Source organism: Megascapheus bottae, chromosome 18, assembly GCF_031878675.1.
Source record: "Megascapheus bottae isolate mThoBot1 chromosome 18, mThoBot2.hap1, whole genome shotgun sequence".
Classification (NCBI taxonomy): domain Eukaryota; kingdom Metazoa; phylum Chordata; class Mammalia; order Rodentia; family Geomyidae; genus Megascapheus; species Megascapheus bottae.
Genome location: NC_143526.1, coordinates 48,425,754 through 48,438,271, shown reverse-complemented (window position 1 = coordinate 48,438,271; position 12,518 = coordinate 48,425,754). Strand labels below are relative to the sequence as shown.

General features: G+C 49.1%; 1 protein-coding gene across 1 annotated transcript in view; it reads right to left on the bottom strand.

Moving 5' to 3' along the window:
• Positions 1–12,518, bottom strand: part of Myt1 (myelin transcription factor 1) — a 74,288-nt gene that overhangs the window by 26,180 nt on the left and 35,590 nt on the right. The window contains exons 5-10 of the mRNA XM_090352679.1: positions 10,690–10,752; positions 9,368–9,615; positions 6,237–7,130; positions 3,422–3,556; positions 2,833–2,923; positions 1,342–1,455 (exon numbers count right to left, since the gene is read on the bottom strand). Coding sequence (XP_090208805.1) covers positions 1,342–1,455; positions 2,833–2,923; positions 3,422–3,556; positions 6,237–7,130; positions 9,368–9,615; positions 10,690–10,752 — 1,545 coding nt within the window. The remainder of the gene's footprint in view (positions 1–1,341; positions 1,456–2,832; positions 2,924–3,421; positions 3,557–6,236; positions 7,131–9,367; positions 9,616–10,689; positions 10,753–12,518) is intronic.

Genomic DNA, 12,518 nt, shown 5'->3' with positions numbered 1-12,518 from the left:
AGAGAGAGAGACAGAGAGAGAGACAGAGACAGAGAGAGAGAGAGAGACAGAGAGAGACAGAGAGAGAGAGACAGAGAGACAAAGAGAGAGATAAAAAAGCATCTGAGATCCAGCTGGTGGGAATAGGCCAGCTGTACCAGCACAATTAAAAGTGCCAACGAAAGTGACTCATGTGCTTCAAAGATTAGGGATGTCAGTCTGTCTGGGGAGTCGCAGGTATAGTATGGGCTACTACACTTTGGGAGAGAGTCTCTGAAGCAGGCCAGAGAACAGCTAAACATGCCATAGCCTAAGGAAGCAGCTCCCCTCCTGCTGGGATTTGGTAGACTTTTGCCGGGAATGGAAGAGGTTGGTAGTTATGGGCAGCCTATAAGAACATAGCAGCGGCATGCCAACCTTATCTCCCACTCATGTGTGAGGAACCTGAAATGAAACAGGGGTCCCAACAGGGAGAGGAAAACAGAGAGAGTTAGTTCTAGTTTCTGAGAGAAATGAGGAGCAAGGTGTTCTCTGAGTGAGAACAGCAAGCAGGGAAAGGAGCAAGTATCAGGAAGCTCACTGTCCTCCCTGTCAAATGCACCTGGCTTCAGGGACTCCTATGCCCCCACACCCACAGAGGACTGTACTGTACTTTAGTCTCTGAAGTCAGGCCAGATGAGAATAGCCTTGAGCAAATCCCCTCAGTCTCTGATCTTAACGTGTGACATCTGCCGCCTAAGGTTTCCTGAATGGGGGAGTACTAAGAGCAGAGGCGTCCTGGACAGTTCTTCACAATGTTCCTCCTTGATGGAAGGACACTCACACATGCACATGCACAGCTGTCAAAACTCACTTGGATGCATACACACGAATGATTACTCAGACACATGAATATCTGCCTGCATGCATACAGGCCAGCTACCATCTAGGGTACTCAATGACCATATAAAAACAATGCCCAGGAGCAAGGCTTATTTATGCCTTCCCCTCACCTAGTGAATGGTCGAATCTGGGATGGGAGAGAAAAAAGGGCAGCCAGATGCTTCCTGCTTAATATGCTTCTTCCCATTGGTGTAGTCTGCTATCTACACATGGATCTTCGAGTAGTTTCACTGACTATGTCAGATGATTTGGAGGAAGACAAGGCCTGTGGCTAAGGCCAGGCAGCCAGGCAATTATTTCCATTTTGGCTGAGGCTCTGATGAGCTTGATAGATATGAGACTGCCCTGAATGCCAAGAGATACACACACACACACACACACACACACACACACACACACACACACACACCTGAGAGTGAGTGAGGGACCCTGCAGGCAGGTATTTAGGTGGTAGTCCCTTCTGTTTTGTGGCTCACCCACCTGAGAATCCGATCTGAATTGGAGCTATTCTTGGAAGGGTCTCCTGCCTGTGGCTGCTGCTTCTCATGAGATTTGGCTAATTTTTCAGCAGCAGCAATAGGACATCCAGACAAACTAGAAGAAGGAAAAGGAAAGACATTTGAGCCTTCTCCAGGCCAGGCCTGTTCATATGTTGCTGAACATATGTGATTCTGGGAAGAGCTGCAACAGATACAAGAGCTGGAGGTTTATAAGGCCCAGAGCCAGGAACATAACTGACATTCCAACAGGACAGGAATTTTTTGTCCAGCTTTTCCTATGTCCTCAAAGAACAAGCTTTCCGGTGTGTTTTTGTTTAAGAAGATACAATATATCTCAAGCCGGGTGGCTCATGCCTATAATCCTAGCTACTCAGGAGGCTGAGATCTGAGGATAGTGGTTCAAAGCCAGCCCAGGCATAAAAGTCCATGAGACTTTTATACCCAATTAACCACCAGAAAAACAGAAGTGGTGCAATGGCTCAGTGGTTGAGCACTAGCTTTGAGCTAACAAGCTCAGGGACAGCATCCAGGCCTAGAGTTCAAGCCCCACGACCAACAAAAACAATTTATATACAGATATGCATATTTATGTGTGTATATATATATGTACATATATATCTCAACGTGCAAACCTTGGACAGAGGTAACCCTTATGCATGGGTCAGTTATGAGGCTAAGTCCTCACCTCCCTCCTTTCCCCTCCTCAACTCCCAAGGTTGGAATCTGGAACCATCTCTGAGTCACATTCTCAAGGAAACTGACCACAACCTGGACACAGTACTTGGAAGATACCTATCTTCCCGTGGAAAGTATCTTCCCCTCAAAAGAGAAGTGTAGAACAGGTTCGTCTGCTACAATGGGTTGACCAGAAGTTAGCTCCGTGCTAACTCTTAGACCATGGGGACAACATAATCACATCAACTCAGGAACTTGACCTCTCTTTGAACAAAGTGGACTTGAAAGTTCTAGCAATTCTCCCAGCTAAAAATGTGCCCACTGGGGCTCAAGGCACACCCTATGAGATTACTGTCTGTTGAGTGAGTATAGATCTGATCCTTTCTCATGGAGGAAACAAACAATTAAATGTGGACAGTGAGCAGAAGCCTCATGGCCCCTGGCCTCAGAATTCCCTCCAAAGCAGCCCCAGAGTGCAGACCTGGCCACTGAGTTTCCTGCTTATATTTTCAATTTATTTCTTTTCTGGACTACTGTGCAGAGATTTTCCAAAAGTGGACAGGCTATGGTGCCCACGAGGAATTAGACTTTTCAGAAAAGGTGCATGCTCATCCCAGTTCACAGGGTGCGAGCAGCAACACCGTGATCTGGCAACACCTCCAGCTGCTACCCGCCAAGGCAAGGACACAGGCATCTCTCAGGAGCCACATGTCTGCCCAGAGCCTATCCAAGACAAGGGCTCAGGGACAGGTCTGGCAGCCCACATTCCCCACCATGGCCCAGCTCAAACCAGTACCTTCTATGTGTGTTGCGGTTGCTGTTCACATGGCCCTGGCCTGTGCAGCCAGGAGTGGGGCACTTTAACACGTTCTCATGCATAGCCAAAACTGCAAAAGAAGCAGGGAGGACAGATGGTAAGCAGGCATGCTTTTCAGGGGAGACAGCCCAAGGAGGTCAGAGGAGCCCTCCAAGGACGATGGCTTTGTAGGCAGAGGGAAGTCATGACAGCCTGAAGCAGAAACTCGGGGTAGCTCCAGACCAAGAACCACAAATGTGAGCCCTGTCTTCAACCATGTCAGGTACGTTTTAGAACATGTTTCCACCATTTCTTGCTTTCAGACACAGAGATCACTGTGTGACGACTTCCACCTGACCTAGAAGACTTAGCCATAGCCTTTCACACCATTCAGCTTTACAATCTATTAGGGGCTCTGACCCAACATGGAATCTCCAGATGGGGCCCTGCCCTATAGGACTCAAATTCGGGTTTAGGGAGCTTGAGGGAGTAAGAATAAGCATTTAAGAATCCCAAAGGGACAGGCTGTCCCTTCCCACAGACATGTCCATACCACGGAGCCTGAGCCTTGGGCTGTGAAGATACTTACTCTCTGGAGGGATTCTGTCCTTGTGGGGACAACCAGACAAACTGCGATGGTGAGGATACAACCCAGTAACATGGCCAGTGCCATCACAGCCAGGTGTTGGACACTTGATCTCACGCTTCTCAGCTCTGGAAGAATCTAAAACACACATAATACGTCACAAAGAGCTAGAGGCTAGCTAATGGTTGTGAGCAGAAAGAGACAGATAAAACTCTTTCTCTCATTCTGAATATCCAGAAATAAGGGGAGTGAGACTTCCCAGGAGCCCAAGAGGGACCAGAGTTGAAAAGCAAGCATCTCTAGATAGACCAAAGCCCCAACTGAGTCTTTCCTACCCTGAACAACAGGGTGGGCAACCTTTTGAAGAAAACGGCAGAGATCATGGCCAGATGGCTCTGATCAATCCTGAAAACAGTTATGAAACCCTCCTAGATGAGAAGTCAAATAATTTACCCAAGGCTGTGTGACAATTAAATGCTCTAAGTCACAGGTGCTGACTTCCCCTACACTTGATAGGCAGGCATACTATCAAAAATGGGGAGTAGAAGAGGCTCCTTGGAGCGCAGCTGACATCTTCTGGATAGGACACTGCAGAGTCAAGCTCAAAAACTCGCCACCACAGAAGGCAGGCATGACTGAGGGCCCCAAAAGAAAGAAGCCCCCAACATCAGCTCCACAGTGTGCCCTTCCACATGTCAATATGTACAAATTCCTACAGCTAAATGGAACTGTCTGATATCATGAAATCTGCCTTCCTTGTCTTCCTAGGTTATATGCTCAAAATCTACTCCTAAATGCAGGGCATTCTATACCTTGCCCACAGTATCTGTCCACAAACCTAATTCCTTTACATACCTGGGCTTGCCAGGCACAGTGGCTCACGCCTGTAATCCTAGCTACTCAGAAGACTGAGATCTAAGGATCGAGGTTCAAAGCCAGCCTGGGCACTAAAGACTGCGAGACTCTTTTTATTTTTGCCAGTCCTGGGCTTGAGCTCAGGGCCTGATCACTGTCTTTGGGCTTTCTCAAGGCTAGAGTTCTAGCACTTAAGCCTCAGTACCACTTCTGGCTTTTTTCTATGTATGTGGTACTGAGGAATCGAACTTGGGTCTTCATGCGTGCTAGACAAGCACTTTAACCACGAGGCCAAATTCCCAGCCAAGATTGTGAGACTTTTATCTCCAATTAACAACTAGAAAATGGGAAGTGGGGCTGTGGCTCAAGGGGTAGGGTGTTAATCTTAAGCTGAAGAGCTCAGGGACAGTGCCCAGGCCCAGAGTTCTAGCCCAATGACTGACAAGAAATAAATACATACATACATACACGCATACATACATACACACACACACACACACACACACACACACACACCTGGACTCACTCAGTGTTCCACCAAAGTTTTCCCCATTCTACAGACCCAAAGCCTCAACTGTGGCTCTGAGTCTGTCCCCTCCCATCTGTGTTCCTTGTGTTCAGTTTCTACCCTCCTGAGCTTGTCTTATAAACATGGATATTCTCAGAGGGCATCTCTAGACCTGTTGATGTCCTGGCTGTGATGACCGTGTAGACGGGGGGCTCCTCATACATTCATCTCTCCACTTTTGGGCTCCTGACTCCTATCTGAGTCCACACACACACAGACACATGCTGCTGCCTGATACCCTTCCTGGGAGTAGGATGTGGAAGAGCACAAGGACTCCCACTACCTAGCTCTATCCAGAAAAATAAGCCTTGGAGAGGAAAAGAGACTCCCTAAAATTAGTAGAGTAGAGACATCAGGCTCAGGTGAGTGGAAAGGTCCAAGGCGATGTGTCTAAGGCCTGGCCTCCTAGCATTGTAAGGCTGGTTCACTGATTGAACAGCCCCATGTCACTGTCCTTGGGCCAAGAGAGCCCTTGAGATGGACAGAAAGCCCCAATAGCCTGTCCTTCATATACTGGTGGCCATATCACATCCTCAGACCGAGCTCTTGTGTGTATCCTCTCTCCAACATCAACCCAGACTGAAACCCCTTCCAGGTACAAGTGCAGAGATGGCAGCAAGCTGCTACCTCCGGAGGAGTAAGGAGCAAACCATTGTGTCTGCCTAATGGTGTCAACCACATGAGAGGAGCAGGAGAGGAGCAGGATAGCATAGCATGGTGGTAGAAAACGGACTTTAAGGACCAGGAGCACAGTCTAGTGGCAGAATGCTCGCCTACCATGCACAAAGAGGAATGGTTCGATTCCTTGGTACCATATAACTCAAAAAAGCTGAAAGTGGTGCTGTGGCTCAAGTGACAGGTCGCTAGGCTTGAGCCAAACGTGTCCAAGGACAGTACTAGGCCCTGAGTTCAAGCCCCAGGACAGGCAAAGGAAAAGAAAGAAAGAAAGAAAGAAAGAAAGAAAGAAAGAAAGAAAGAAAGAAAGAAAGAAAGACAGACAGACAGACAACAGACTTTCATAACTCTAGGCTATCAAATGCCAGATTCTGTTCTTATACAATCCCTGCCACAGAATTAGGTAGGGGTGGAAGTGACAAGCCAGGTAGCACTAGCCCTCCTTCCTCCTTTTCTCTCTCCCCCCTGGCCCCTTCTCACACAGCTCACCTCATGTCTCTCTACAGAGGACTCTTCTTGACAGAGTGAAAGCCCATATCCTTCCTCTTTGGTCACAGTTCTGTGTATATTTGTTGTGTCTGCTTTTCTGTTCTTCCCTATCAGAGCCTATAAGAGCCTGTGGTCATGTCTCTCTGCATCTGCATGCCTGGGGTAAGGCTGCATGTCCTTAGTAAAAGGGAGGAATGGTGGATATGCAAGGCAGACCACCCCCCAGCCTACCTTTGCTGTAACAGCTCTTCCGAACAGCATCCAGAGGCTTCACTGCCTTTCCTGGCTCACTTGGGCCTAGCTGGTTCTGCTCAGCTGGTGGACAGCCAGGCTCACAAACAGCGCGCACCTGCTCAGCCTTCAGAGCAATGGCTTGTTCCAGAAGGCCCAGGTTTCCACGAGTCATCATGTCATACATCTCTGACTCATCTGTGACCACTGACTTCTGGGATCTGGCATCGTCATCCTTGTCATCATCAGAGCGAACCTCCACAATGACAGAGTACTCAGGCTTGGGACTGTGGGGCTCTGGGCACGGGGGCTCAGGGGCCTTCTGGGCAGAAATATGAGAGATATCCTCCCTGAAAATCACATCAGGACTTGCCTCCTCTCCCCTGTCTTCCTCCTCTTCCTCCTCCTCTTCCTCCTCCTCTTCCTCCTCCTCCTCCTCTTCCTCCTCCTCTTCCTCCTCTTCCTCATCTTCTTCTTCTTCCTCCTCTTCCTCTTCTTCTTCCTCCTCCTCATCTTCATGAGTCAGGACACCTTTCTGATTGCTGAACTCCTCCCTGGCCACATCCTCCAGGGACTGGGGACAGGGCTCTTGGGAACGCTCACTGGTGATTTCAATTACCTCTTCTGCATCTTCTGGCTGGATAAAGAGTTCCTTCTCACCTTCATCACTGGTGGCCTCCTCAGTAGCTTCCTCCTGGAGCAGGTGCACAACACTGGGCACTGGCTTGGCCACGTGGACCAAGTCCTCTGCAACCAGGGTCTCCTCAGCAATTTGGCCCAAGTTTAGAAGAGAAGTTGCAATGATTCCCTGGTAGCTGCTGTAGCTGCTCTTGGAGGGGCCAGAGGGGCTACTGGTGGGGTTGGGTCCAAAATGAGGCTTGATAGAGCTCCTTCCTGCATAAAATCAGAAACAAAACGGGGGTGGAGGAGAACAGATAGAATGTCTCCAGGTCTCTGCTCCTAACCAGAAGCCAGCCCACCCTACTGCCCAGATACAATAGTCTGGGATAAGTACAGGGTCTAAGTGTGGCCATTCCCACCAGTCCTCTGCCTGAATCCAAAGATGAAGGCGATCGGGAGTGCCTCTGTCTCCTTAAAGCTGATAATTAAATTATGTCCATATTCTTCAGCTTCCTTTATTACTTGTACTTTCTCGAATCAAGAGGACCTGCATTTTCTGCAGTGAAACTTAAAAAGAAAATTGAATTAACTGGAAAAAAGCTGAAAATGGGCCAGGAGTTTGGCCTAGTTGTTAAAGTGCTTGCCTAGCATGCATGAAGACCGGGGTTCGATTCCTTGGTACCACATATATAGAAAAGGCCGGAAGTGGTGCTGAGGCTCAAGTGGTAGAGCTCTAGCCTTGAGAAAGTCCAAAGACAGTGCTCAGGCTCTGAGCTCAAGCCCAGGACTGGCAAAAAAAAAAAAAAAGCTGAAAATGGAGGTGTGGCTCAAGGTCTGCATGTATGGGTGCAGACATATGTACACGCGCACGCACACACACACACACACATACATATACACATACACACATACATACACATACACATACACATATACACATACACACATACACACATATACACACATACATACACATACATACATATACACACATACATACACACACACACACACAATTGTAATAATAATTTTTTGCCTTTCCTGGGGCTTGAAATCAGGGCCTGAGTACTGTCCTTGAGCTTTCTCAAAGCTAGAGCTCTACCAGTTGAGCCTCAGCACCACTTCTGGCTTTTTCTATTATGGGGTACCAAGGAATGGAACCCAGGTTTTTGTGCATGCTAGACACTCTACCACTAGGCCACACTCCTGGCCCTGAAATAATATTTTAAAGGGACCAAATTTATATCTTTTAATTTCAATAACTAAGGTGACTGACTATAACACAGCAATAGTAGGAACAGGTTTTTGCTAGAGAATGCTCACACACACCAAGGAGGCCCTGATAGCTCTATGAGACCTGACCCAGGACATTAGGTCCAAATGGGCTTCTCCTAAATAAACAGGAATATCAGGTGGTCTTTTCTACCTGGAACACAGAAGCTACCAAAGTCATAGAAGAAAAAGCAGAGAGGCATCCACCTAGATAGCTTACAAAATAAAATTAAAAGGCATGGCTCATGTGATATAGCACCTGTCAAGATAGTGGTGAAAACTCTATCCAATCCCCCCAGTACTGCTCCCAAATGGCAAAATACATCTCAACCTTTCAAAGTCAGCAGATCCCAAACCTGGTGGGGAAGGAGGTTAAGAAGGGTTGGGCTAGCTGGGAATTTAGCCCAGTGGTAGAGTGTTTGCCTAGCATGCACAAAGACCTAATTTGATTCCTAGAGCTCTAGTCTTGAGAAAGCCCAAGAACAGTGTTCAGGCCCTGAGTAGAAGCTTGAGGACTGGCAAAAAATATAAATATATATTATTATATATTGTATATAATATATATAGGGTTGGGCCTCACTTTTCATTCCAGCACCTAGAACTCTGAACTCTGCAGTTCCACCAAAGGGCTCTGGGAAGCAACATACACTCCTCTCTGGGGATCCAGGGACCACCTCTTCCTGTACTTGCCAAGGTCTAGATCCTCAATGTGGTTAACCCTTATTGTTCCCACAGGGAAGCAGGGGCTCCCTCTTTTCCCTCTCAGCTTCCCCACTTTCCTCTGAAGCCCCCTTAGAGGCCACTCAGTCCTTCATCATCTGATGCCCCATCTGAGTGCTTCCTCACACCTGCCCTGTCCACAGGCCAAGCAAACCCACCCTAGGAAGCATTCCCAAAATGCCAGGTAGGTTAGACTCCATCTAAGAGCCCCCACAGATACATCATCTCACACACAACACAGACACATGAGAATCCCACCACACTTGTACACATGCACACCAGTCCAATGTCTGTGCCCTCTCACTTCTCCCTACAAGTGATACTTACACACAGCACAACCCCATGCATCCCAGGCAGGCTCCTCTCTCAGGAAGCTGCCTTTGTTGACACAACATGTGCCTTGTTCTCAGGAAGGCTTTCCTCACTCCGCCTAGCTCCCTCCCTGCTCACAGGCTGCAATTCTCCAGGCCACACTAAAAGCAGCCTTTATTCAGAGAAAAAAAAGAGTGACAGAGCACCTTCAGCTGGCTCCGGGCAATGAATCTCCTCCTGTCCTGACATCTCAGCTTCAGCCTCCTCCAGAGGGCCTTCCGATTCATCGGAAACAGAGGCTTCCTTCACCTCGGCATCCCCGCTGCCGTCACTGTCCACACGGTAGCTCTCGTCCAGAGCCAGCCTCAGGGGGTGTGACTTCCTCTTGGACACCAGGTGCTCAGCCTCAGAGCCCTCCAGCTTCCTCTTCTTGGCCAGAGGACAACTCTGTAAACTGGGAGGTAGAGAGGGGGATGCAAAAAAGGCCTGGTCAAGGCCACAGAAGCCTTGGATGCCGTGATCCTCTCCTGAGCTTGTCGTCTCCCTCTGCTGCCCCTCTCAGCGGAGAGCCCCAAGCTCTGATGTATTTAAAATCTTACATATAATTATATATATATACATATACACATATTTTTAAAGGTCCTGGTTCAATTTTAAATTGCATTACAGTGGGTAACATCTATACCTGCAGCAATGATTTCCAGCCCCCCAGGCCCTGCTGACCAAGTCATGGCACCAGATCCAGCCACTATCACACAGATGCCCTAACCCAATCTCTAACTACTTCCTCTCACTCTCACACTTTACTTCTCCACTTCTGCCTTTTGCATCCACACAAACCCTATGAACCTGGAATGGCAGTGAGGACATCTAAGGAGATCAGGATGATCACATGAAATGACCGTGCTGACAGCCCTAGCAACAGTTCACATTAGCACCTTAGTCCAACTCCCAAGACCCCACAGGTCTGTCAGGTCTCTGGGGGATGATACAGGACCCTCAGCCCAACTTGGGGATGATACAGAAGATAGCAGCAGTTGCACAGAGGCCTGTGTCGTGCCAGAGGCCAGTGTTTACTATGGCCCAGGTTCCTATGGGCTGAGGCACATCTACAACTCAAGAGTTTCAAGGAGTTGCCAGTACCCCATGCTGCTGTGGGCCAGCAAGACAGCAAAACTGCAGGCTTCCTGATGGAAGGAGAGGGGAGGCTTGAGTCCTCCTGATTTGCACCAAGCCTGCTCTAAGCGCTGCCACCTGAACACACCCTGGTCTTAAAGGAACCCCAGGTGAGAAAACCAAGGTACAAGGTTGTCTAGCTGCTTCCTCCTGGAACACTCACATTGCTGGCTCACCTGGGCAAAGGCGCCACAGGGATATGATCCAGGGTGAAGACCGTTGGGGAGAGCCTGGCATCAACAGCCACAGACAGAAACAGGAAGTTTTTAATCCACAGGAAGCCCAGAGTCAGGGCGGGGGGATGGCAAAGTTCTTTCACAAGAACCCCTGAGAGAACCAAGGGGCCTCTTACCTTCGGTGCCTGGAGTACTTGCCCCGAACATGTCCGGAGCCTGTGCATCCTGGAGTGGGACAGCTGGGGGGACAAGTAGAAGAGGTCACCACAGGTGACAGGAATGTGTAAAGACCCACCAGGCCCCCCGCCTAGAGAGTAGGAGATGGTCTCTGAAAAGTTTATGTCAGAATAAAACTGGCAGTTTGCTAAAAAAATAATAATAATAATAGTGAAATAACTCAGCCCATTTAAGTAAATGAATAGCTCGTTACAGTTTTATGAGTCTGTTTAAAGATCTGTATGTACAAGAGCAAGACTTCTAACATTGGCATCTGCCTGCTGGACGGCTTCCTTTCCCCGAGGCAGACATTCTGCCAGCTGCCAACAGGCTTCCAGGGGCTTGAGATAAGCCCCTCTCCTCCCCCTGGGGTGCCCAGATGCCGCACCCTCTCCAGAGGGAGCTCATTGCTCATCTGGCCCATCACCAATGCTGTAAGGCCGGTGTCCATCAAGGGCAGCCGTCTGTGCTTCCTTCCATGAAAGCTGCACTGGGCTGCCAGGCCCAAACTAAAGACCCGAGTACCTGCAGCCTCATATGGGCCACAGGTCCCACAAGGGAAACGGAAACCAGAAGGACTGCCCATCCTGCCTGGTGAAGGCATACCAGCTATGCTGAGACGTGCACTGCCCTCCATGATGGGCAGATAAAACAGGGTAAAAGTAGGACCCCAGAAGTTCCTTCCCTTGGCTATCTGTCTATCAATGTGTCTAAATCCATGGGGAGCTCTGGAAGCTTCCATTTATGGGCACTGGCCACACAACCCAACCATGGCAGCAAGGCCAGGTTCTACAAGATCACTGAAGTGAGAGCAACGACTGAGGGCCTGTGTGGTGTGTGAAATCAGTACCCACCACACCACAGGCTCCTCTGGGCTGAGATTTGTTCACAGTCCATAGACTGCCAGGAATTGCCAATGACACCGTCTCCCGTGAACCAGCCAGGCAGGGGGACCTGCCTGAACAATGGGGAGGGAAAAGCCTGAACACCCCATGGGCTAGGGACAGAAACCTCCGTGGCACCAATGGATGTGTACAGGATTGGGTTTCAGGTCTGATCCCTAGGATCAAGCTAAAGCCCTAAAACCTAGCGAGCCTGTAGAGACAGGTGAAGGGCAGCTTCTGAGAGCAAGGAAGAGGACACCAATTCCTCCTCAGTCCAGATAACACTCAGGGTGTCTAGTGACTTGACTATGGCCTGACTTCAGATACCCGGGACCCCCAAACTGGCCATGTAGGCCACAGCTGCTGACCATCCATGGAGCCAGTTCCAGCCCAGTTTCAGTAGCAGACACAGGAAGCAGGGCCACAGAGGGCTACCCTCCCCCACTCTTAGTAGGGCACTGAAAGAGCAGCTGCTCTTGGTGTTGGTCTTTAATGTATCAAAAGGAAGCTAGAAAGGCAGAGGAGAATGGAAGAGGAATGAGGCAGGTGAGCAGGAAAGGAGAGGGAAGAGTCAAGGAGGGATTTTGTCAGATTTCCTTTCTAGACAGAAGGGAATTGCTGTGGCCCCTGGTTAATCTATTGTGAAACCAAGGATTACACTTATTTTCGCTGTCTCAAGAACTAGCTTAGAGACTTCACAAAAAGCTCCTTGTTATCTAGACTTGAGGCTGAGGCCCCAATTAGTTGATTAATCACGGAGTTAATTGGGCAATTAGGCACAGCTGCTGTGGAAGCCTGCAGGGCACTGCCTTGCCCCCCACATGTCACCTGCTCTAGGCAGCTCCTGCATGCTGCTCAGAAGGGCCTTAGTCTCCAGCAAACACCTTTCCACCTAAACGCAGGAC